Below are 27,776 nucleotides of genomic sequence, written 5' to 3'. Positions count from 1 at the left end.
GAGGCAGCGGGCACCAAGCTCTTGCTTCAACGTGAAGCCCCCATTATACAGATCCTTTGAGGCTCCTCCACCACCGACAGGCAGTGCCTCTGCCCCAACGAGGAAGCACACCGACAGCCAACTGCTCTTCCTGCATGAATAGATCTGGGTGGTGGAAAATAACCCCCTTAGATTATAAGAGAGAGCATCACGGACGAGATTATAGGCTGTAATTTTTACAGGTGAAAGATCTTGTGCAGAAGAACCAGGGGACATTCCGTTTTCTATTCTTCCAATTCTAAACTATATGAAGCTGCAGAGTTTCTCAGCATTATTTCAGCACATCCAAAGAGCTGTCTATATTTTGAAGCCTCCTTGGCTGCTCTGTAGAAGGTAGCTTTTAACAGTCAAATAAATATAAGAAATGTATTAAAGCATGGAACTGCCATGAAATAATTACAGTTGTTTGACCAGCTCACCCTTCCCATCCTGGACTCTTCCCTAGGACTACCAAACATGCACGTTCACAGAAGACGGCGAAAGACCGTAGCACTGTTCCTGCCCAAGTGCGTTTCAATACAAAAATGCAAACGTTAACTGGAGGACAACCGGCAACCAGGTCTCATCCTCCCAGTTTACTGGCTATACCATCATTCACTCTTCTTGTAAATTAAAACCAGAGATGGGTAAGGAAACCTGCAGTGCATAAAATAAGGATTCCAATCTCACTCCGATACAGAAAGAACCGCTGATGCACCAGCTACGGGACGAAGGAGGAGCACACACCACCGTTGTGTTTTGTGAGAATGAGATGGGGCTGGCACCGAGTTTCAAGATGGGGCTCACAGGTGTAACTTCCAAACAGGAAGCCAAATCTTCACCAGACAGAGCCCAGCACAACCTGCCCTCAATCCTTCCTGCTGGGTAGCTGTATCAGCTCCCAGCTGGACAACGTGGGGTCCCCCGTCCCCCCCAGGAATGGCACCAGCACGTCCGCTGGGTCAGCACAGAGCACCCAAGCTTGGAGGTCGGTGCCACCAACAGAGCACCTGCCTTGCATGTCTCAACACTCCACGTTGCAACACAAACCTTGGTGCTTTTCTAGCTCTGTGGTAATGTAACACCGGCAATAGCGCATTACCGAAACTGGAATTTCTTGACTTCACGAGAAGACATGAAGGAGCAAGTCAAATACAAAACCAGCCTATTCTAATTTGTTTCAGTAATGTAAGCCAACAAAGTTTAGATGACTAATTACAGATTCACAGAGAATCTCTCACCCACACCAAGACGGGGTTTGTATGTCTCTCAGAGTAGCCCAATTTTCTTTATCATACTCCTGGTAATAAAATTACTGTATCCCTTTCACCAGTGATACAATATATTGAAATATAAACAACCTAAATTTATACAGAAGAAAAATTACCAAAAGCACTTGACAAATCAGGTAATTTTAAATGTGGAAAGAAGTATTACCTACTGTTAGTAAACTGGTATTTCTGTCCACTGTTTCCTCAAGATTTCTAGTACTAATAGTCTGTATTTTCCCATCACCCTAACGTACGTCAATGACATTTTCCTGCACCTATATGAGACCAGTACTAATTTAATAAATACTCCAATTCCACGGGCATAACGACTGGACTATCTGCCAGTTCCTTGCTCGGGCTTTGTCAGACCTTCCACAAGCATGCCTTCACTGCAGTTGTTTTAAATATGATGCTGCAAGTATAGCCCTTATCTTACTGAAAATTATGAAAACCCGTTTAAAAACAGTAAAAAAAAATTCCAGTGTTACCCTGGAAAAATCTAACTTACAGGCTTAAAAGCTCTGTCATGCAGTGAGGCCACTGTTTCCATCAGTCTGCATACTTGGGAATACTTCTCCTGCACTCTTACAACGAAGCTATAAATTCATGCTATAATATTTATTGTTAAGACAAAGGGTTGCATTATGTAGAACTGCCACTTATCAAACCTACCACAAGATACATTTTGCGCATCAGGTCTCTGATGAGTTTTTAAGTCATTTATACCTTTAACATCTGATTTTGGCTCCCTGGGGAAATTTGCATGCATCTGTAATTAATTCACTGAAAGAAAACACGGATCGCTTTTACATATGGAAGAATTAGTAGGTCAAATATGACTATATGGACCAATGTGCAATAACTAGCATTAGTTATCTAATTTCAATTTGTCAGAGGGATTGCCATCAACTTGTACACCATTTCTAAATAAAATGGTAAGGAACACATGGATGCATTATGAGCTTGGGTAGATGGCTTCCATTTCCTCTCCTCACCCACAAGATGTATTGTTATTATTAATAGAAACTTCAAATACAGACACTACCAACACTTACTATCCAACTTTCAGTTACATCAGTTTGCTTTTAATTCAACTCACTGATGTGAGCACAGCACTCCCAAAGAAAGTCTGCATTCAGATTACTGTGCAGTGCTATGCAAGGAGAGCAAATGAAGCTTTTGATTTAAAATAATTACTGGCATTGAAAGGCAGACTTTTAAACTGTTTGCAAATGATACTTTGCTAAACAAATACACAGTGGTATATAGATATACATAGTAATTTGTCAGTAGAATAGGATGTAGCAACACAGAAAGACAAACCTTGATATGAAGAGCCTCTAATGTTTATCATGGGTAGAAAATTCTAGTAACTTCTTATTCTGTAGATCTGGAAACTGTATTCAGAGCTTCTCCACACACCAGATCAGTAAAAATAATGTTTTGTTTGCAATAGCAGCTACCTGGTTATTTTGTAGGATGACGACGGCCTCCTTACAATTTCTAACAGATCTCTGCCTACAGACATGTAGCATCCATGTACATCACGCTACTGTAGAATCCATCTCCATTAGCACTCTGCACAGAGACGAAGGATCATAAGCACAGAGACAACTTATCATGTCATTGCTCTACCTGGAACAGCTGGGAATACTGTTAGAGCATTTGCGTGGTTGCTGGATGTCCACATTCCTGAGCAGAAATTATTTTGGAGAAAAATCCCTTAAGGTGACGGAAGAGAGAATAGGCTGCTGTCTTCCTTCTGGTGGTACCTAGCAGAGAGCTGCAGATCGCTAAAACCTCAACTCAGCAACTCAGAGAAAGAAGATAAAGGTTAACACCCAATTTGGACCAAAGATTGTTTGGAGCAGGCCCCCAAGTTAACAGGAGGAATATTTTAGCCCTCATCTACATCCCAAAAGAACATATAGGACCCCCTGCCCAACACATTAGGGATTTGGTCTTCAAAAATATTTCCTAAAAATTTCAGAAGATATCATACCAGTGATACTACTGTCCTTTCACAAGATAGTTTAGTTCAAAATCTAGTACAAATTCAACCAATTCTCCATTTTCCCAAGAATTATATAAAGAAAATGAAAATTATTCTAAACAAAAAAATCCTAGCTGCATATTGAACCCATCCTGTCCAACGGAACCAATCTCAGAAGCAAAACGAATAAGCAGAGTAAGATCTACTACATACACAGACTCTCTATTTACAGAGATTCTAACGGGTAGACCAGCTTTTTCTTCATAAGTATTACTTAAAACCTTTTTCTTTTGCAAGGAACTCCATATGTTATGACTTTATCGACATGTGATTACTGACAGAAAGTTAAGAATTTTTTTAAAAAAAATCAATTACTCTGGTCATTGTCTCATATAAAACATTACTGCTTCAAAGAAAAAAAAAAAATCCGGCTTTGCTCGCATGCTGCCACAGCACAAGTTCTTGCATGGACAAAGGTTGTTTTGAGTCAGGAAACAGATCTGAGTTAAAACTATCCCAGTAAAAAGAAAATTAATCTTAACCCCTAAGAAGTCCCTTAATCTAACTCACTCTGCAGCTAACCAATGCTCAGGCCGTCACAGAGGAGTGGAGAATAGAAATCAGTGGCTGAAACTTTTTTCCAGTAGTCATTCCACATAAAAAAACCCCCAATATTCCATTTAATTTTCTATCACCTCCAAAAAATTTCTAGAACTTTTCCCCCAGGACAATTGCTGTGTATTATTAGGCTGTTGCCATTAACATGAAAAAAATCAAATGATCATATTACCCACATAGGAAAAAAGATCCCTTGCTAGCATACAAAAATGTTTTTGTGAAATAGGTAATAATGCTGAAGCTAAGAGTATATTACTCTAGCAAAAAGGATTTACCTGAAAAACTAAAATGAGTAACCTTGGGATATTTATTCTTCCCTCTCCACATACCCTGCTGCTCTTCAAGCATTTCTAAAGTTAACATTTAGAGTATTATTAAAATACCCCAAAATCTTTGTAGGATTAAAGTTACCTACAGTTTCAGGAGTTTGGATGACCTTGTCAATAATTCACTAATATTCTACGTTCAACAAACATTCACTCCGTCATAATTTAATATCAACACTTGTCTTTTTCTCATTGAAATGTTCAATTATATTTGTTTAAGCCCCAAATTACATGACCACAGCAGGTTGTGTATTGACCAAAATCAAAGCAGCTGGCCAGAAGAGCAAAAAGAAACAATCTGAACACATGCAATAGAATTTAAAAGGTGGAAGAAACTGAAGAATCAACAGTACAGAAGGAATAAGAAAAGGCAAAGCTGGAAGGGGAATTCTTAACATCAACCACATTAAGCAACTGTAAAGAGTCCTTGTCATTTACGTAAGTAAAATGTTTGTTCAGGGTGCATTTACAATAATGACTATTTTTGGATTGTACGAGAGATACCGAGAGCTTTGTATGTAACTTACCCTTATACCTGACTGGCAATTATGTGACATACTTATATTAGGGCTAAAATGCTGAATGCTTTTTATATTACAACTGCAAGAGAGAATTTGAGTCTTCCTACAATTTGCATTTTTGTGGATTTTTCGTACCTTTAAAGCTTCTTTTAAGTAACAAAAATTGCTTTACATCAGCTATAAAATGTGCTGTAACCACTTGTGGAAGAAAGCCGTTACAGCGCCAATGTGCACAGACCTGCACATATTTGCTGAAGAAGCATTTTTACTCTTCAGCCTTCAGTTAGACTATCACCATGAGACATGCAGAATTACACCACAGAGAAACCCACGCTGTGTATAATGCTGACCTCTAACAATTCCAAATTTAGAGGTGTCTAATCCAGAGTTGTAACAGAAAGCTGATTTGCAAAGAAAAAAACAGCTAGCAGTAGCTTGAATTTAGACCCATCCAATCAATACTGAATTTTCATCACCAATCCAATATTCTGTATTATGTTAATGTTGTTTACATTAGGAAAAAAACCTAAAGAATCAGTTTCCTTAAAACCTGCAGGAATTCAAACTGTTGGTTTTCACTGGAGGATAATATATTTTTCAGTTACGGTATCCTTTATGCACACAGTCTTTAGTTAATAACAATAGTCCTCCTAAACTGTGGGAGAAACAAATCCCGCATTCCAGGAAACAGGTTTGATTAAAAGCAGTGCAGGGGCAGCAAATTCTTAAAGAGTAATTATTTAAATATGTGAATGCGTATTACAAATAGTCACCATATTCATCCTAACATGCCAGAATATTGCGTGCTGTCTCATTGGTTTTGATCTTCCAAATTTCACATCTAAGAAGTGGCAAGGTACACTGCCATCCAGAACTTCCAGGCATCAGAGACACAGGCATTGTAGAAGATTAACGTTATTTCGAAATTTTGCTAAAACAAATGTCAGTTTAAAAAGTACTATCATTTGGGCTACGATACTTAGGTTTCAGAGACTTGGACAGTAAGGATCTTTCTCGTACTGAGAGTGCTCAGTATCAGCTTAGTATTTCCAAGTGCTTTGTTCTTTCAGAACATGTAGAAAAACTCTATTGAATAAAAACTATTTCATGTTTCCAAAAGTTTCTGCACAAATCTAAAGGCAGAAAATAAGATTTCTCTTCTGTTCTTTTGGAGGAGGGGTACGCTTTTTAAATGAAAACTTCCATTCCGCTGATACACTGACAAAGAATGGGTTCTTATAGTCAAAGCTTTACTTTCTTCTAACCTTTACTCTGTCAGTTCTAGCAAATTCAGATCCCGATGTTGGCTTGCATATTTTTGAACTCTGCAATAATACTTAGGCACTGCTGAAGGAAGCTGCATGACCAGACTACACTAAGAAACTAGAGGGAAAAAGGACACAGATTTTATTACTCCTCAAATAATGGTGCACTGTGCACATGAAAACTTGAGATGGTACACAACAGCAAACTCTGAATACAGGAGACATAAGGGAAAACGGTCAAAGTTGTTGAAACTGACTCTTCCAAATTTGAAAGTACAAAATTCAGGTCAAACTTACAGTTTTATTTTAGCTAGCACCTCAGCTACAATTGCAAAAAGCATCTATTTGGAAATACACTTGGAAACCTCCACTTAGCATGTGCACAGATAATGAGATTAGAAGAACCCCATGCCAGGCAATTACCAATGCATCATTAAAGGTTTTGGATAAACATGTTTATTAATAATTCTGGGCACGAGCTTGGCACCTGTATCTGTGCAACAAAAACCAAATCCATTTTCTGGTTAAGGTGTGGGGTTTTTTGGAAGAGAAACAGGTATTGCACAAAGTCTGTTGTACAAGTTAACTTCCTTCACACCTGAACAAGTTCCATTGGGAATATTAGGCAATTTTGAGAGAGAAAGAAAGAGAGAAAGAGAAATTATACACATGAAATAAGAGAAGTTGCCTACTCACTTCTTTTTTCTTTCTTCTTAAATTTTCCTTTCTTCTTCCCATGCTCCTTTTCATCATCGGATACTATATCTGGAGGCTCATGCAAGCTGTCATGAGGTGGTGAAGGCTCACCGGTGCGGTACAATCCAGGGAATTTTGTAGGACTGATTTCTTCAGAGCTGGGAGTACGAGCAAGACCCCCACTGTGTTCTACCCGACGGTGTTCACTGGGGCTGCTAGTGGGAGGCAGGAAGCACTCGGTCATTCTGATTCCCTGATATCAAAGTGAGATCTTCTGCTACCTGTCCATCACACCTGCAGCCAGGGAAAACAAAAAGAAACCCCAAGCAATTTTAAGCAATAGGTTTCAGAACACCTTGTTTAGAGCTGTATCCTGAAAACACAACAAACAGCAATACCTTCTACAACGAATGCTCCAACTTATGTCAAGACACAGTAACATAACATCAGGTCCTAAGCTCAGCAATTGCAGAATCTGTTCATTAACTCCTAAGCCACATTAACATAATAAGAGAGCTGCTATTTTAGCCATCTCTACTTTATCCTATATAAAACATTATATATTAAGTATCAGAACATTTTAAATAATTCTTACAAAATTCAGAGACAGCTTGCATACTGATTGGTAATATTTATTAATAAATAGTTACCTAACTTTAAATTTTTTCCATGACATAGGTCTACCTGGAAGCTCAGAGTGCTTGTGAGCACTGCACTTAAGGCAAAGATTATTTTCATTTTTCCCAAGCATATTTTACAGATGCAAATAAGGACTTGCCTAGCCTGTTGCAAGGTGGGGGGGGGGGGAGGGGGGAGAGTCCTAAAGTCAAATCCATCTTCTAATTATGCTAATGCAAATTAAAGAAGGTAGAAAAAGAATGATTAAGTTTTTCTGGTACACGGCAACACCTTCACATTTGAAGAGGCTGTATCAGGTCATCTGCACCCAGATGCTCGTACGTTGTTTGCTTGAGAATTATGGCCAAATAAAAGCTAAGATGAAAATTGCTGAAGGAAGGCAACACATAAATTCTCAGCAACGGAAGTCGTAAGCAAAAAACTCTTCCTAGCACAGATGAATTTCAGAAATTCCACAGAACAGATATGCTGTATGGGACATCACACCTCCGGAGTCTGCTTTGCTGAATTTGGCCCTTTGTGTCTAAATGGTATGAGCCCTTCTTTCAAGGGATGAAAATAAAACAGAAATAGAGCAAACCCCAGAAAAAGAAAAAGCTATCTCCCACACGCACTGGTATACTTCGATGAGAGGTCAAGTCATGGTCGCATGCTAACTTTAATCCAACTTAAATCCGTGCTACAAGGAAACTGATCTATTGGAAGACAAACAGAAGAAAAAAAAGATATATTTTTTTAAGCTACATCAGTTCCATAGCCTGGCTCTCTATGTAGCCATACAAGTGTCAAGGCAAGCACAAGGAAGGCTGAGAGAGTTGGGGGAAGGTGCCCTGCACTGCAGACTTAAAGTGATCAAGGTAACTGTGTAGCCATAGCCTCAAAAAAACAGAATTAAAACACGTCGTAAGATTACACACAAAAGCCATATCAAACCTATTTCCATAAATATTTTAGTTTCGACAAGAGTATATCCAGATATAATAGCTGTGGCTTCTGCACTAGCCTTTGGACTCTGCAGTAACCTCTGGTACTCCTGCTATTTAATGTTGATGTACAGATTACAATTAAGAAGAAAGTAGTCAACCCTTTGCTAAGTTAAGCAAACAACCATGAATACCCAGTATTTTATAAACCCCTCATTCAGAGAAATAAACAATACATACTGGCTAAGCAGGAACTCCTGATACATCATGCAAACTGGACTATAACTTCTTATGCAAAAGCAGAAAGCCTCTTTTAAAGAGAATAGCATTAACGTGAGGCACTGCCATTTTCTTTTTTTTTTTTGTCATGCTTGTTGGGTTTTGTTATATTTTTAATGGATATCAAATACTCCACTGCTATGCTAATTTGATATTGTGTTTAAACAAGTAAATGCAGTGCTCCAATAACACATTTTAGGAGAAATGTCCAGGTATCTCAAGCTTCAGACTTACAGATCTCAAAAAAGGTCAAAACTTTCAGTTATACAAGCATTTTCAATATTACCAATGACATAGACTAGCAGTACTATTCTCATCTGAGTATCACAATAATCTGTAAAATACCTGCACAGCACCTGTTTGCATTTCATCTACCAAAAAAACCCCACCCCATCCCAAAAAACAGAACCCAAAACACCCCTCCCCCCAAATCTAGCAAAAGCTATTAAACAATAGACAGTATTTCAACAGTAACTCATGGAAACGAAATTAGAAATATTACATATAATTTTTTTAATCCAACAGGATGGACCACACCTACAAATCAGTCCCTGTCTAACGTGGGCAAGATGGGCAAGTGCACAGAGGAAAGGGATAATGTCATTGCAAAGGCACCTAAACATCACCCTGGAAAATGAGGACACGCCTGCTTTGCCCCTGGACCCCGGCAGGGCTCCTGGGATGAAGCCAGACTTAGCCCCTATGTTCCACGACGTTCTTTAGCTGTGTTTTACTCAGTTACTAAACTCCTAGGGTCTTACTTACAGACTGGTACAGAAAAATGTAATATGGAATTGTGTTTTGCCAGGTTAATAATCATAACTGTGTCCAGCTAATTGGGCTTGGGGGGGGGGGGGGGGGAAGGGATTGTTGTTTTTGTTTTGTTTTTTAAAAAAAAACTCTCATCCTTCAGTCTCTGTATGCAGAACAGAGTGAAAATTTAATGTATGTATGAAACAAAGTATCTCACTACAGGAGATCACTCACAGAGTGCTTATGGAAATTAACAGTTACTCAGATCAGGATTTGAATAGGGGACAGTAAGACACAATTATGATGAGAAACAACATATTCATGAGGCCTTTTAATATTGTTCATTCTTTATTCTGGGCAGAGACACTAACTAAAAATAAAGATAATGGTGCATATCTGTAAATGCAATAATTTAAGACTGCACTTATGTTTCATATTTTTTGTTTTTTTACAACTTTAAGAAAGCATTACTTTCCTATAATTTCCTAGGCCTTTAAATAAGTGAGAAAGTCCACCATGCTCAAATGATACCAGGACTTATCAGCAGAATCAGCCTTTAGGCCCCTACTGCAAAAACCTCCTCCACTTTTACTCATCATACAATGGCTTGGGCTGGAAGGGACCCTGAAGATCATCGAACTCCATCCCCCCTGCCATGGGCAGGGACGCCACCCACTAGACCAGGTTGCTCAGGGCCCCATCCAACCTTGCCTTGAACACTGCCAGGGACGGGGCATCCACAACCTCTCCGGGCAACCTGTTCCAGTGCCTCACCACCCTCTGAGGAAAGAATTTTTTCCTAACATCTAATCTGCATTTCCCTTCTTTCAGTTTGAAACCGTTCCCCCTTGTCCTATCGCTGTCTGCCCTTAAAAAGAATCTCTCCCCCTCTTTTATATAAGCCCCCTTTAAGTATTGGAAGGCCACTAAAAGGTCTCCGCGGAGCCTTCTCTTCTCCAGGCTGAACAACCCCAACTCCCTCAGCCTGTCTTCATAGCAGAGGTGCTCCAGCCCTGTGGTCGTCTTAGTGGCTCTCCTCTGGACCTGTTCTAAAACATCCACATCTTTCTTATGTTGAGGACCCCAGAGCTGGATGCAGTACTCCAGGTGGGGTCTCATAAGGGCAGAGTAGAGAGGCAGAACCACCTCCCCCGACCTGCTGGCCACGCTTCTTTTGATGCAGCCCAGGATACGGTTGGCCTTCTGGGCTGCGAGAGCACATTGCTGGCTCATGTCCAGCTTTTTGTCCACCAGGACCCTCAAGTCCTTCTCTGCGTGGCTGCTCTCAATGAGTTCTTCTCCCAGTCTGTACTGGTGCAGGACCTTATGCTTGGACTTGTTGAACCTCACTCAGTTCATAGGGACCCACTTCTCCAGCTTGTCCAGGTCCCCCTGGATGGCATCCCGTCCCTCAGGTGTGTCAACTGCACCACTGAGCCTCATGTCATCTGCAAACTTGCTGAGGGTGCACTCTATCCCACTATGTCACTGATAAAGATATTGAAATGCACCGATCCCAAGACAGAGCCCTGAGGGACACCACTCATCACTGGTCTCCACCTGGACACAGAGCCATTGACCGCAACTCTCTGGATGTGTCCATCCAGCCAATTTCTTATCCATCGAACAGTACACCCTTCAAATCCATCTCTCTCTAATTTAGAAATAAGGATGTCGCGTGGGACTGTGCCAAAGGCTTTACAGGCTAATGGATGTTAATGTCCTATTGCCATATAAATCTGCACCTTTCCTCCAGCTTTTCCAAATTTTTGCTGACAGCAATAAATAGTGAGACTGAAAAAATTACGAATCCTCTCAGCATTTTGAGAAGGAACACTTCTAACAGGGTGATTCTTCTGCCAACTTCTCCCTCTCAGACTTGATCCTTTCTTCCCAATCTGTTACTGCTTCAGTCCTGCCTCTCTGCAGCAGGCTCCTCGCTTCAAATTGCTTCTCTTCACCTATGCAGTTCTCATCTGTCAGGAGATTTAACAGCTCACTACTGCCATGTGGGAAGGTCATACTACCCCCCCCATTAACACCCCCCCAGCAATTCCAGCCCTCCCAAGACCCCTTTGTGAGATGACTCAATTTGCTAGCTGCTCCAACAGGCTTCTGCGGCTGAGCTGGCTCGTGGAAGAGCTCAACAAGCACTAAAGATGGAAAGCAGAGGAGTGGCAGAACCATGGTGACAGGAATGCAACCTCCCTCTTTGGGCAGCTCTGTTTTGTGATACTGCACACACAGCTTCATCTCCCCAGATTTCACTTCATTCTTAGTATTTTCCCCATAACTTCAAGCTTCGATTTCTTTACCACCCAGTGCCAGTACTCCCACGGTGCCTGTCTTGATTGATTTCTCTTTTTCACCCTCAGTATATCACACACAACGTGTTCTTCATCTGCTTTGGTCTCTGTGACCCAAGCTCCTTGCTCAGTCTCCCACTTTCCCCTCCCCTTGTTCTTTTTTCAGCTGGTTCCTCCTCTCCTGCTGCACACCGCTTCCTTGCGGATAAAGTTCTCCCTCTTCTTCCTCACGATTATCTACCTCATCTTCTCACCCCATTTCTCCCACTGGCTCTCAGTCTCTCCCTAGTATCACAAGAAGTCATCTTCTTCCTTACCTCCCTACTCACAGCAGGCTCCTCGTCTCCCACCAGTTCCTGTTCACTTGACATTGGATTCTTCTTCCACAGGAGCCACAAATGCTGTTCCGTGACAGCATCAGAGAGCTGCCTGCAGTTCAAGCGCCTCCTCAGACCTAGCTACTCTTTTCAGTACTCCCAAAATGCAGTTTCTTGAACCATCTTCCTGCTCAACATGGAATCAAATCCTTCAGAATAACTGAGTGTGAAAAATAAACAGCTTTCACTGAACATATGCGGAATTGTGACCTTTCCTCTGTCCTCCAAGGGAAGACTAAATGAAAAGAGATTTCAAACATGGAAAGCAGAAGGTATGTCCTTAACACAAAAACTCCTAGCCATCACGTCACCACCATCTTTCAAGACCATACACCAAACACAGGAATGTGGGTTGGGGAAAGGAAGGAAGATGCCTGCATGGGCAAAATAATGTGTTTTTCCTAGCCTCATTTTTAAAAATAATTGAGCTCTTTCCTAAAAAATTCAGCCCAAGCTACATATCTAGTAAGTAAAAATTAATACTAAACAGCTGAGGTTTGGAAAAAACATAGAAAAGCGAAGACAGAGAGACACGACAGACAACTTTAATAGATGTCACTTATTACAGTGTTTCATCTAAATCAGCATGAACACATTAAAGAGAGACACAGTTTGAAAGACCAACTCACAGCTCTTTCATTCACTACAGAAGGCTCCATTATTTCTATTTCGCACTGAGTCTGTATTGTCACTTTGTGCCTTGTAGTCAATTGCAACAGCAGAAGCAAATTAGAGCAGGTGATTGCATGCACAGATGTTATTTTGTAAAGCTGTTAGGCGGAATGAAGGACACAAGGAATTTTTCTGCAACAAGCATTATGCAAGACCACATCTGAAGTGTGGCAAGTGTCCCCAGTTCATCCCATTTTGCTGCAAACAGGCATACTCTGAAAAGCTGGGTGTTCCACTGAAAATAGACCCAAGAAGCCAGTAAACAAAGGATGGAGGCAGAGTGGGAACGCTCACTCAGCTACCAGAACCTGCTCTATCATAACTCACCAAAAGCAAGACCCAGAACACAGCAGTGCCTCACCATCATAGGCCTTCAGTCCAAAAGATCTGGAAGACTGTGAAGAAACTGATGTTACTTGAAGAAATGAGGCACACTGCTTTTGGACAAAAATTATCCTAGTAATAAGCATAGCTCTGTTTTGGAAAGTAATGAACCATAAGTGGAAAGAACAAAAACTATCCTTTGTGGTCTAAGCATGTCAAAGCACTTCAGAAACTATGAGTGGTACTCATACAACTGCTGAGATGGTTGAAAAAGATGACTTGGAGGTGAGAAGAGAGAGTTATAATTAAGTTATTTATTAAGACTATACAATGTCTGAGACACATCTAACTTCTGTATCTTGCTCAGACTATCGCAAAGTGTGGGAGGCCATTAAAACCATGGTCCTTCCAAGAGTGGAGGATATTGTTAGGTACGCCTCAAATTAATCATCTTGTAACTACTGATGGTTGTCAGCTACAGCACAGCTTAGGCAAAGAACAAAGCTTTACTAGCTTAAAGCTAATAAACCATTTATGTTTTACTCAAATTGTTCTGAGATTTTATTACTGCAACAAAACACAACAGTTTAAGCTGTGTTTTGAAATAAAAAGATGCATTTTTTTATAACATACTGAAAAGCTTAATACAAAACACTGCTTTCACACAAACATTTCTTAGATTGAAATGTTGCCATGCAGTCAAATAGCAAAATGACATCAGAGGCCATCTATTTTATTTAACAAGCAATACCTAGGTACATAAACCGTGCCCTTTCCTTTCTTTAATAAGGCAACATGTCCATGAAAGGAGAAAGAAAAGGGAAGTGCTTCATGTAGACAGGTAAAGCAAGTTTAAAATTTCACAAGTCACGAGTAATCACATAAACAGAGCACTAAGTAACTCCCTTGTGAGTCATGCACTCTTCATAATAGGCAATAATCAAAGCCTCAAGAAGGGCCTTCACAAGATATTTTGGATAAAGAGAATAAAAGACAAAACTGCATTGCGGCATTGAGCTCCTAAACCTAAGATTACTTTACACGATATGTGATGCTATGAGAATGTTAGAAAACTTACTTTAAAGGAGAGTGTGTAATCACACAACTCAAGTCACATAGGAGTTAGCTGTACATTTTTCAAAAATAATGCCAGCATCAGATCAGCTCTAAAAGTAACATAAACAGGTTTGTGTGTTCTCCCATTTACCTGCGGGTGGATAAAGTCTGCCGCAACTACAGTACCATCCAAAGTATTTCAAGTTCTGCTCTCAGAGTCCACACCAACTCAGAAGTAGCGATATACAAATACACAAAACTACTTAGCTGTCAACAATCAGAGCGCTATAGACGACATCCGTATTTGAGTGGACTGTTACAGGAGCCAGCTCACATTCAGAATATGTAGCAGTATCCAGCTTATTCCTTATTACTTGAAGGTATTCCAGCTCTTCATTAATCCATTCAGTAGAGAGCCAACCTTACATAATATCCTAGACATTTTAGAAATATCAGAAGCAAGGTTTCTGATAACATTATGATAAAGTCTCATAATCACAGGAAGACAAAATCTCCAGATATGTGGTAGCATATGCTTTCCAGTTGGGTTCACTTCAGGGAAAGTATCACAGCCTCTAGTCTACAAATTCTGTAGAGCTCCATCAGTATGCAATTCACAGGCTGTTTCCAACAGACATCTTGGGGAAAACAAAACTTGTATCCCCTGGGGAGGCTTAAGTGCTTTGCTCCAGAGAGAGCACACCTGAAAAGAGACTGACCATAACCACATAGGGAAAGCCCCTGTCCCATGACTCTGCCTCCTGCACCGGCTATGGGGTCACCCTGCCAGTTTTGCCGTAACATCCGGCTTCCCTGGTGAGGCATGCTGTGACAGCTTACGTCCCGCTGTCTGTTCCAGAGCAAGCTAAAGCAGGTAGTCTAGGAGAAAAGCCAGGCACAGATCTTTGTTACAGGGTAACGATCAAAGCCGTATACAGAGGTTCCATGAATTATGCTACACGTGGCTCCCATGCTCATTCCCATCCTTCAGGAGTATCTCAGCAAGCCCCACCACATGTCTTTCCTCAACTAAATCAACTGCCATGGAAGCAGCTTCAAAATGGTGCACTATATTATGATCACAACCACATATATAAGAGGCATTCTTGGAAATAACTGTCTAGCTAACACCTGGGAAGACTGCTGTTTAATTGCTTTACATTGCATATTTCTGAAGCAACAAGCAGAAGGTTCTGGACTCCCCATCATGAGGCAGATGGGCACTGTAACCAGGCCAGACTTTTGCAGGAGTATCTTGACTAATCAGCTACCTGCATCACAACAGCGGCTGCCCACCCAGACAATAACTCCTCATCCTTCAAACTTCTTGGGAAAGTGCTGGCGCACTGTTCACCATTCTCTGGTCTTACCCCTTCTGAATCCTGCTCCTGGTTCCCATGGTCTTGTCGCCACAAAGTAACCCAGTACCAATTCCTCCCCTAACCATACTCAAGCCCAGTACACTAATTTCCCATTCCGTGGTGTAGTCCCACTGCTTCCCAGGCTCAGTTCCTCTCCATTAGTTTCTTCATTCCCCTCTCCTGCACTCCAGTTCCTCCACCGTCAGGACTGTACCTCTTCTCTCTCACAACCTCCTCCTCACCACGCAGGTGTTCAGCACCTAGACATGTGCAACTTCAGTTTCACCATTTCTCTTCTCCACACCCAGTGCCTCATCTAATCTCTCCGTTTGGCTGCTCACCGTTTCCCAGGCTTTCCCTTGCCACCTTCTATTTCTCCCACATTCCATTCTAGTTAAGGTTTCTGAAAACTACAGTCCACACATAAGCAAGGGAACTTGGGAGGTCATCCCCAGCCAAATTTATGCTTCCACTCTAAAATGCAATTAGCATTAAAAAGGTTTGCCTGATTACTGTAAATAAAAATGTTTTGGTAAAGAGATTTTACTTTCCTGCTAGCTTAATTCTCAGAAATAGTTTGAAAGAATTTGGTTAGAGCATTTTGTTTAAATTTCTAAATACCAGCCTAAGAAACCCAACCAAGCAATTTTCAGCCCAAATAAAAACGTGGTAACTTTTGATAAGGGCTAAACTATTGAGAGCTGAATTGAATAACACGAACTCTCCTGCAAATGTATCAAACTTGCCTGTACTTCTGAAAAATGCCACATTGTACATCATATATAATACCCACTATTGCTTAGATTGGCCTTAGAATTACTCCTGGTGTGACAACCCTGTCCCTTTTCTCCTGTCCACCTCTCCAAATTCCCACTCATGCCAAGCACTAATGCTTGTAAAACAGAACAGAAAGTTTTACTTTTACCACTTAACAAAGGCAGGGAGGAAAATGCAATAAAAGGCATGCAGTTTACTTTTTTAACAATTGCTATAAACATAGTATCACCTCAGGTTTTGTTTGCCCTCAGGACTCTATACAAGTTTTAGACAATTCACATTTTCTGACAGGTCTTTCCAGGAGTTCTCTAATCCCTAGTCACCAAAGCTCTGCAGCAAGTTGTACAGCAATTAGTGATCTAGCAAATTAAGACTAATTTTTATACTTTTATCAGTTCCTGGGCTGGGTTTATTTTATAACAAATTTCCCATATCAGAGATTTCAACTACGGCATCGTCAGTCACACTCCAGTACCTGAACTCAGCAAGCCTGAGAACAGCTGCTCATTTAGTGGAGTCAGTTAAAAAAACCACCACAAAACCCTGAGTTGAATGTACTACAAATGCTGTGATAAAAGCAAGTGCTAATCATCAGAGTGAAAAAACCACAATGAAGCAGAAGAGAAGTCAACAGATTTGGCATCAAACGTTTGACTGGAGTTTTAAGCATTTCTGCTATTCTTTCAAGAGCATCTACAGACTGACCGTGGCAGATCACACAACAGAGAACAGAATCTAGCTTTCCAGAGAGGCCAGAGCTCTGCACACTCAGTGCCATCACCCAATTAAAAAAAAAAACCTCTAAGGCTATATATAGCCTAGTTTTGGGTTTTGTGTTTGTTTGTTTGTTTTTTTTAAGAGCGCATTAGCTAACACATGCTAAAATACTAGAAATGACAAGGGTAAACAGCAAATATTAAAGAAGCTTTGCCTTGGATTTAACACTGGCAACAAATTTGGGACCTGCCTACGCACCAGAAATGCGTGTACTATAACACGCTGGCATTTCTGTAACAGCACCTGGCCAAAGCAACATCAGCAGCAGAGATGCAGGAACACATAGCAGCACATCGTGGGGCGCCTGCCGGCAGGCAGAGTTCGGGCTCTGTGGAGCTTTTGGGAACGCGCTCAGCTGACAGGCACAGGCACACGCCAACGCCGCTGCGTTATCCCCCTCGTTCTCATCCATGCCAATTCCAACGAAACCAGGACGGGTATGCCCCCCTACGAACATCGCTTAACTTGTGTCTGCTGGTTTGTCCTTCAAAAGCCACTTGCTACCACCCACCAGCACACTGGGTTTAGCACAGACGAGGCCTAGCTACACTTTGTCAACTGCATAAACCTCCTTAATACGTAGGGCAAATGACAAAGAGCGCGCACGCTGCACCAAGTACTGCATGCTGAATCCAGACAGTGTCGCTTTTTAATCCATTATTGAGATATTATCTTTTAAACTGGATGTAGAAAAATCAATTAGAAGTACAATGCTTCTTCACTGAATTGGCTGAATTGTGATCATTATTTTATTCATAGAATTTTCAAACAGCATTAAGTTCATTTTACAGAAGTCACTTCATAACCCTTTAACTGGGAGGTCGGTATGAACAATCTAGTTTACCTTACCAAAGGCAAAGAATATTCAATTCTAAGGCCTTATCATTCCCAGAAATAAGCATTTTCTGAAAGTATATTAATGACACACAAACCTTTAGGGTTAAAACTGCGAAAATTAAATTTCTTGCGCTTTACATTGAATTTTTGCCACCATGTATTGAAAACAGATGAAGAGATCTATAAATTACAGGTTGTCACTTGAACTGACAACTCTGTAACATAAGGAGAAACTAAGAACAGCTTTGCTTGGATCTCTTCATAGTGTGATACACGACACAGATGATCAGTTTCCACATATTATTTTTTTTGATGTTTAAAACCCTGCATGTTCCAATGTAACACCGGCAAATCAGATCCAACTTCTAGTGAATATTAAACTAAAACAGAACTGTGGTGGTGAAGATAAAACCCATTCTACTGTAACAGCAGAAAGGAAAAACAAAGACGGACTTTGATCTAGAAAAACTGTTTATATAACAGCTTCTCTGATTATTTTTAGTGATTATTTAATAACTATGTCTATCTGCTGATTATTTTTAGTGATTACTTGATAACTACGTCTATCTGCAGCACCTTTGTTTTTGGCTTAGAGAGTCCTGTATATTATCGAGCTAACATCAGTGGCTATTGACCTAGAAACCAAAGTAAAAGGAAAGCCTCCCCTTCTGCCCTCACCAGTTGTTTTATTAGGCCCATACTGAGTGAAATCAACTGGAGATTGGGTTGCATGCAAACATTTTCCCAGATTAACTATAATGGATAGGAGCATAATGTTTCCGTGCTCCCAGCACAGCAGTTTTTAGCAAGGCCTTGTTGTAGATGCAGTTTTACCCACCAAAGATTGTTTTCTGAGGTAGCTTATTTCATTTGGAGATCTGTTTTGAGCCATGACAACAAAATAATAGTTTTATTGATCCATGTTATGTCTATAGCAGTGCAACCTGCTGGAATACATGCCAATGTCTGTCAAACTCATGCTATATGTAAAAGAAAATTATCTTTCCTTTTTTTTTTTTTACCATGGCATATGAGTTTCCACACAAGAAGAGGACTATATCATCTCTTTTCAGACATCAATGTCAATGACAACTCTTCATCAAGACCACATGAAGTATTTAGCCTTTCTGTAAATTTCTAAATTTTTAGTTATTTTTTCAGAACCGTATGCAGAATTGGGATTAACAAGTTCTGTTTTCCACCTCTGCCCCAGATTCACTCAATACCCGAGGGGAAAGTAAATTTAAATATTTATAAGCTCAGTAGATTATTAATTATGATTAGCATCACCACCTCCAGGGCTGAGATGTTGCAAAACGTCACGCGTGTGAACACTGAAAACATTCACAAATATGTTCAAGGCAAGGTGTGGCACCACCCAGCTTGAGGCGGCAGCTGGTCCCCAGGGTTCCTCTCTGCGGCAAATGGCTGGGAAGCAGGAATCTGCCTCCACAGCCAGCAAAGGCTCCTTCAGAGGGAAGCTATGGGGAAGACTAATCAGTTAAATTACCAATTACTGAAACAGCAGCAGGACCCACAAGTTCACAATATTTGTCTTCCATGCCAATTTACATAGCCAAACAGCCTTACCAGAAAACTCACATGAAACACCAGATTTCTGGAAAAATGTATAAATATCCTTAGAATTTAAAATTAAATTCATGTGTATTTTCTAAAACAAGCTCCAGCTCAGTCTGTAGCACCTCATGCAGTAATTTTCAGCAATCCTATGGCTTCAGAGTATCATAAAAAAAAAATACCTTATGAAATAGACAATGATTGCTGTTTTCAATCTACTTGCCAAACAAAATAAAAACGAACTGAATAGTAACACAAATAGACACTAAAGATATGTATGCTTCACCACTGGCAAAAAAGTTCAGTATCTGACAGCACAGAACCAAACAAGTTCTTACGGCCATTCCCAAATCTCTTGTGTAGCCTTGTCTACACAAGAAAAATCATTCTGCTTTAAATAAAATTAGTGTACGTAGTTCAATGGAAGCCCTAGTAAATATATGACAAATAGTGCCATTGTCCTCCCCCCGCCCCAAAAAGAAAATAAACTGCCTCCATCGGTATAAGTCATTTTTAAGAGTGGTGAAATCCTTGCTCTTAAGTACTAAAAAATATGCATCTGTAACTGCCTGTTCTAATGATACGCACTAAGTGCAAACTTGTGTGACAGACGTTTGTGTATCTTTTAGATGGCTTCAAAGTCTGACTGAAATAGCATATTAAAAAACTTACAAAAGAAGGATTTATAAAGAACTAGCCACCAAAAGAAGCCAAGCCATAACAGAAAACTGTAAGCCAGTTTTATCATAAAATAAATAAAATATCATAAAATTGTAGCACACAAAAAGAGTGCTGCAGGTAAAAACCGATGCCACTTCTCCACTGTTTTTTGGTATACAGATTTTGGCATATTCCAAGATAGGCTTGTGATAGTCATTGCCAGAAAATTAGTTCTTCTTAATTATCTTTGTTGAGGACTTTGGATTTGAATCTACATCTTAGTATGTCTGTCACATTAATTTACTGAACCATCTAGACCACAAGGTAAGAACTCCACATATTCATCACTACCTCTTTCAGCTGCAAAGTTGCATTTCATTTCCTCCAACAACTCTTAAAATAATTTCAAAACACGACTGATAAAAACACACCTGATCACCAGTGGTACGAGTTGTATAAATTTTGGAGAACTGCAACGCCAAATTTCGAGATTAAAACTTCAGAAGCATGACCTGTGAAAGATCTCTGCATCTACGATTAGCTTGCAAGTGGCCAGCACAAAGAAAACTTACAGAATTTGTAAAGATTAAAACATCTAAAGAACAAGAAAAGCCAAAACCACTAGACTGAAATAATCCAAGGAGTTGCTGGGTAAATCTATTAAATCAGTTTGGTTGGTTGTTTTTTTTTTCTCCCAAGCTCTTACATTTTTAGTCCATTCAATCAAGTGAAAAAATCCCATCAAATATGAAAAGCTCTTTAGGCTACCTTAAAAGAACAGCATCTCCTTTGGAGCAACGACAATTGAAAATTAAGAGAGGAGGGTGTCAGATGATACTTTTCTTCAAATCCAATTAAAAAAAAAAAAAAAAGAAAAAAGGTATTTTATGTTCTGTACAGATTAGCCTTATGCTTTTATATAGCATTTGGTTCACAATATTAAAATCTACTGGAGTTAGATTATTACAAATATAGTAAAATATCTGCCAATTTAATTACCTTACATCAGGCAATATTAAATTAATACACTCAATATTAAGTATGTGAAAGCAGTATATCGGACAGAGGAAAACAATAACCAAGAATTATGGACTTCCATAGTAACATGACAGAAAAACACTACTAATACTACGAAATGAGAGAGTTTCATTGCTGGCATGTTTAGCATTACAATTTACACTTAGCATTCAATGTAGTTCATGCTAATAAAAAAAAGTGAAAACTTATTTTCATTGCAACGTCCAAAAAAATTCTGCACCTTGACTGGTGATGCTTATATTTAAAAAGCACACCTGGACAGGCTAGAAATGTTAAAGTAGCAATAAGCCTAATTACCAGGGCAAGTTAAATGTTAAATTTCACAAAAGTTATTATAGAAAAAAACCATCAAAATTATAGCTTCTAACTCTTAGGTGTAACTCCTGTTTTAAAAAGTTAGGTATGGTTTTAAAGAGAAGTGATATCCTTGCAGAATTCTTACTTAATTTTCTGTGAAAAAGAGAAGTCGCAATTTTTGTAACTGTGATAGCTCTTTTTCCACAAGTGTCAAGTTAACAGTATTATCACCATACATTGTGTTTTTAAAAAACATGTATCCAGCTCAAGCTCTGGTAGTACCAGAGATCTATGCTCAGTCCCAAGAGTTCGTTCCTTCCTGCCAGATGTCTGTCTTCTAGCACGAAGCTCAGTGACTGTTATCACAGAAGCCCGGGGATCCTACTAAAACTGTGAAACAGGAAGTAAACCTCATGCGCTGACTTAAGCTAGATCATAGAAACATCTGAAATTGTCATCCTACAGAGGACAAAAATGAAACAAAAATACATTTTATGTACACATAACTACATGAGTTGACTTGATTGAAGAGTTATTCACTGCTAGCAAATGTACAAAACAACCAACCTGAAACTAAATTTATTTTCCTTAAAATAATTTTCAGTTTGGTCCAAACTTGCGTTCTGATTTGGAATGTCAAACCTGACCACCGAGCACTCGCTCCTCGCTCTTCCTCTACAGCAGCCATCTGGCCCCTTCCCACCTCACACAAGCAGCCATCACTCATCCCTTTCTTTCCTTGTGTGCCTCCAGAGACCGAAATAGCCAGTCTAAAAAAGCTCGGCTCCTTGTGAGCAAGAAGGAGAGTAAAGAAGGCAGTGTGCAAATGAGAAATCTGTTCCTACTAGTTGCAAAGCTGCCCCTTCCATTGCACTGAAGTAGAGGGCAGCATCTACTTCTGTGAAAAAGCCTATCCCCCAGAAGCTAAAATAGTGCACCTCTGCACACATACGCGAGGTCTTCCCCAGCACTGTGCTTCACGTCGGGCCGTAGCTGGCAAGAACCATTAAGCCATTCCCTGCTTCCTCCAGGAAAGACAGTAGCCCAGATGGAAGCAAGCCAGGGACTACATACGAGCTCATATTGTAAATTAATCTGTAACACCAAGGATCATAAACCTTCTTTTAAAGAAATTTTATAGTTGCATTGATTGCTTGAGGTTTATATTTCTACTTATCTTCCTAGCACTTGAAACAAATGGACAGATGACAAACTATCAACAATTAAGGGCACACCAATGAGGATGAAGTGACTTACATCACGCCCTCCAATTACTATTATATCAGAACAACTGCATGATTTAATTGTGGACATAGAAGACAATATTAAATCTGATTATTTAAAACTAAACATAACATTTTCTCTACTAATGTTCTTTTAAACTGGGCTACGTACCACATTAATTCGCGCTATTTATGTTATTATTGTTTTAGCAACTGGTGAGCACTTCTTTATTATTATAAAATTCTGTGTTTATTAAATAATTAGTTGCTATTTTTTAGTCAGGATGTTATGCCAAGCTGCTTCTGGAAGAAACTGGGAAATGTTCATTATCTGTACTTTTGTTTACTTAGTATTACAGAAGCTATACAAGGAAAAAATACCAAACCATGTTCTCTATTTAAATACAACTTATTTACTTAGCAAAGGAAATCTACTTGTAGGCAGCGAACTGATCGCTCCTAAACACTGTGATCTCATGTTTTCGAATTGGTAGATCTCAGTCTCCCACACGTACTTGGAATTCATAGATTAGACAAGAAAAAAAGACGTCATCTGCCTTTTCAATGCACAACTAGTAATAAATTGACACTAAGAACCCCCGTTATATTTCCCAGGTATTTTTGGTTAGACATATTTTGTTTAGGTATTAACTTTATTTTTTACCTTCTTAATAAATTACTTTATCCACTAAAGCCACTGTACTTTGTATTTATCTTTTGCAGAAATTCCTCCCTACAAGTTCAAAATTGTCACAGCACTTTACTGATGAAATCTAAATAAACTAATTTTTCCTAATACACTATCTTCTAGTAACAGGACAGAACAAACCATAATCTCTTCGGATATATGTGCGGTGAGTGTTGTGTGAGCCATACTGGATCACCACTCCTTACTCGGGCAATTATATACATCCCTTGCCATCCCACTTCCCAGCAGCTGTCCCAAGTAAGCAGTCATCCCTCAGTTTCCGCCACAATCTAAAGAAAAACTGGAAGCAGGGAGCATGGGATCCCTGCTGTTACTCAGCTTCAGAGAGGAAGGTTTGCTGTTGCTGCCGCCAACATCAAAGGCTCTTTCACTCTACGATACCTTCACAGCTTCAACCAAGTTTGTATTGGCTCATGTCAAGCCCAAAAGGTGAGGGACGGCTGGGATGGGAGGGATAAGTATGGACAGGAAAGGAGTCATACCCTTCCTTTTTCTAAAATCAACCTGCATCCTTGGCAGGCAGAAAATGTAATTGTTATTTGGACAGCGATCACCTCTCCTCTCAACACCACCATGTCTGGGGATGCAGCCTAAGTACAAGCCTCCCACAGGCTACTTCCATCCCAACTATGGGCTCATTTGATTTTTTTTTTTTAATTTATTTTTTTGAGGAACTATTTTAAAACTATGGTCCATGAGGCTCAGGTGAACAGCAGAAAGAGCTGATGAATTCTTTAGGTGAAAATCTGGCACATGGCAAACCATGACTAGTTTTAAGGGTAGTGAATCATTCACTGATTCAAAATAATCAGATGCATTAGTTCAGAGAAAAGCTTAGTACATTATACTAGACATACAATAAACTGAATATAAATGTCATACTATATTTTGGCATTTTGAGGCCAGCTACATGACACCAAGCTTTATAGAAGGAAAGTAGATTTGCATTTGTTGGTATTTACTGCTAAACAGCAGCATCTTCCATATTAGTCTAAAAACAGCTTGTAGGAAACAGCAGTGTTTACTCAGAAAATATTCAAACCTTTTCTGTAAGAAAATACAGCTAAACCATATTAGGGAAGTGCCTAAAGGGTACAACTGAGATCGGAGCCCCAAAGCGTTAGATACAGTGCGTATGCACGTCAGTTTTGCTGTAACTACATCTACAGAATTAAGCCATGTAGCTCTGAAGCAAGAACGCAGTTATTGCAATACCAAGACAATATATTCTGGTACAGACATGCACATATAGAAATGGAATAAGCTACCCTAATGAAAAACTTTTTTCCCCTGTATAACTACAATCACACCATGGGTGTTAGAGTGAAATCCTTACTTTTGGGGGAAAAACAAAACAAAACAAAACAAAACAAAACAAAACAAAACAAACCACAAAACATGCCCTTCCACCCCTGAATACACCTTATCTAAGACAGAATAATACCAGAGCTGCACCTGGAGAATTAAAATTTTGAGGCAGCTACACCTACCTTCTATTTCAGATATGGGAAGACTAAACAACACAACTTACGTTCTCAAAGCCAGAAATGAGAACCCTAGAACAGGGAATGTAAAGTTCCCTGCTTCTCCATAACAGACACCCTATTTCTGACCTAGCTACCTACGACGTTACAGCAGGGGGTTTAGTAAATTTCAAACACTTAGTAAACACTCAAAACCACAACAGTTTGGAAGCCTTTGTTACTTCTATTTCACTTCTCTGTAGAAAAGAGCCCCTCAAGAGTATGTGTCACACTGACACTATACTGTGGACTGTACTAAAACGAACTGAAGAAGCCGTATGGCATCATTCATCAGAAGCTGCATGCAACACCTCAAATGACATCGAAACCCAAATGCAAGGGACCTCTCTCCTGTTTTTCTTTACGCTCGCTTATGAATTCACATCCATTACAATCCTGCCCCATATCCAACAGAGCTTTAACATCACCCTTGAACGGGTGCATTATAGCAATGCTGAACATGCACCGTAAGCGCTTCAAGTGCTTTCCAGATGAGAAACAGGTCTAAGAATGCAATTATGGCTGTTTTGCAGTGCTGGAACAAAAGACTTGCACAAATCCATCTGGTTTACGCAACTGGTAAAAAGGCCTTAGCCTATTATGTTTTGTTATTATTCCTTATTAGGGGTGACCATTAACCTCAGGGACACCGGAGTGTGTGTGGGGGGGAGAACTCAAACCACACCATTCTCATGAACAGACACTTTCAAATTATCCATGTGGATTGCTGGCATTTTCTTTGTGGTTTGTTTTAACACACATAAGCACTTAAAAGTAAGATCTGCTTATTTACTCACACATCACACACTGACACATGACGTACGGTAACAGACGCTTTCTAAATGACATTACCAGGCAGAAAACACATCATCCTTAGGACTGTTAAACACACCAGATGCAGAAAAATGGCAATAATGGTGAGAGTTTTCTGGGTTTTTTTAAATATTCATTTGCCTTCACCTAGAAGTCATAAAAAACCGGACGGCCCCGAAGAGCAACCCCAGAACCACCCCACCGGCCCGCAGCCCAGCAGAGCTCCCTCGGAGCTTGAGCTACCGGCAGCCCCGCACGACGCGAAGTGCACAGACGCCTGAGAGAACCGGGCGCAGACGGAGCCCGGCGCCCGTTCCCCGAAGGCCAGGAGGGAGGACGAGGCCCCTAAGTAACGCACAGGGGTCGGGTCCCCCTCCGGAGCGGCCCGACGAAGAAGCCGCCGCTGGGGCGCACGCCTGCCCCTGCACCTCCGCCGAGGCACACGGGCCGGGCCGGGCCGGGCCGGGCCGGGCCGGGCCGGGCCGGGCCGCCCCGCCGCCGCGGCGGGGGAGGGCAGCAGCGCCCCGGGCCGGGTGAGGGGGAGAGCGGGGCGGAGTCCCCAACGGCCCCGCCCCTCCCCCAGCCCTCGGGCAGCCCGCGTCGGCCCCTCCCCCACCCGGCAGCGGCGCCTGAGGGGCGGAGGCAGCTCCCCCGCCCGTTATCCACCCACCCACCCACCTCCCCCCCGCCGCCAGCCCGGAGGCGGCTTCCGCGCCCCTCAGCGGGAGCGGCCGGGGCCCGGGCCGGAGCCCCCCGCCCGCGGGCACTGACCGTCGGGGTCTCGCTCGCCGGCGCAGCGGCTCCGCCTCGGCCTCACGCGCGCGGCCCCGCCTCGCGCCCCATTCCGCCGCCGCCGCCGCCGCCGCCGCCCGGCTGCCAAGGACGGCCGGGGAGCGGCGCGAGCTGCCCACCGCGCAGGCGCCGCCGCCTTCGCCCCGCGGCACGGGGCGGCCCGGCCCCGCCCCGCCCCGCCCGGGAGAGGCGCTCTGCGCACGCGCAGTGCCGCGAGAGCGGGGGCCGTTCCCGCGCGCAGGGCATGACGGATACTGTAGTTCCGACCGGCGCGGGCGGCGGGCCGGCTCCTGGCCGCCGGACTACAGCCCCCAGCGGCGGCCGGGGCCCTCCCTCGCTCGTTCCCTCGCCCCCCGCCCAGGCCCGCGGTGGCGGAGGGAGGTGGGCGGCTCGGGGCTGGCTGAGGGACCTCCCGGCGGGGAGAAACCGGTAACGGCACTTCGTAAAGTTAATGCGAGGGCCAGAGCTGACGCAGGTCTATAGGCGTTTACTTCCCGCCTGCTTTCCGAATAACGTTGCCGCCGGCTCCGAGGCTCGCAGCTCACAGGGGAGCAGCCGTCGACTTGGGCTGCACCAAGCTGGCCCCGGGTCGCCCCTCTCCGCCACGCAGGAAAATGGAGGGTGGATCGCTGTGGATGGCACCCGGGGCGGCCTGTGCCGAGCAGCACCTCTCCATCTCAACGCGCGCCTGTTGGCGGGGATGTTGGAAGGGGCTCCGTCGCCTTTGTCCCTTGCAACGCAAGCGTCTGTCGGCGTTAAGCACCTGCGTAACTTGAATCCTTTTCAGGGCTCCTCGTCAACGAGGGAGCTTGTTTCAGCAAGAAGCAGGCCGATTCATCCCCACAGCCTCAAACACAGTCCCTGGGCTGCCGGGCGCGTTAATGCTGTGGCAGCGTGCCACCTGCCGCGCTCCAGTCGCCTCAGATTCAGCGCCGCCGAGTCCCCGTCAAACGGGCTCTTTGTGCAACCTCCTGCCGTCGTGTAAAAGCTCCCCCACAGGAATTTGGGCCATTCAGGGCAAAATACAACAGGGAGGGTTGTAAACACTGCGATCCGCGTTGGAGCACAGAGAGATTGTCTCCACAACGCAGGACATAACCGCGGCAGCTCCCAATTTACCTCTTCCCTTCCAGAAGAAACAGCCTAACAGCAAGGGCTTACCAGTGTATTTAAGTTAACGTCGCAGCTGAGGGGGTGTTTTGGTTTTTTTTTTGTTATACAAAGGCTATTGTTATCCTTCTGGCAAAAGAAGAGAGGTTACTTCAGTAACATCCCCTAGTAACTCGAGATGATTGCCTGTGAGGATCTCCACTTGAAGCGAGGGACGGTCGCCAGAGGCTCTCCGCTCTGAAGT

At 42.0% G+C, this 27,776-nt stretch overlaps 1 protein-coding gene across 1 annotated transcript in view; it reads right to left on the bottom strand.

The window, feature by feature from the left end:
• The window catches only part of RALBP1 (ralA binding protein 1), a 37,347-nt gene extending 10,782 nt beyond the window's left edge, over positions 1 to 26,565 (bottom strand). The window contains exons 1-2 of the mRNA XM_087756665.1: positions 26,402 to 26,565; positions 6,709 to 7,002 (exon numbers count right to left, since the gene is read on the bottom strand). Of these exons, the coding sequence (XP_087612791.1) occupies positions 6,709 to 6,952 (244 nt within the window). The 5' untranslated portion in view covers positions 6,953 to 7,002; positions 26,402 to 26,565. The remainder of the gene's footprint in view (positions 1 to 6,708; positions 7,003 to 26,401) is intronic.
• Between the last annotated feature and the right edge of the window lie 1,211 nt (positions 26,566 to 27,776).

This window comes from Nipponia nippon, unplaced genomic scaffold (assembly GCF_047370975.1).
Source record: "Nipponia nippon isolate SJK-2023a ecotype South Korea unplaced genomic scaffold, ASM4737097v1 scaffold_1, whole genome shotgun sequence".
NCBI classification, from domain to species: Eukaryota; Metazoa; Chordata; class Aves; order Pelecaniformes; family Threskiornithidae; genus Nipponia; species Nipponia nippon.
Note: the sequence above shows the minus strand (reverse complement) of the source record. Positions and strands in the feature narration are given on the sequence as shown.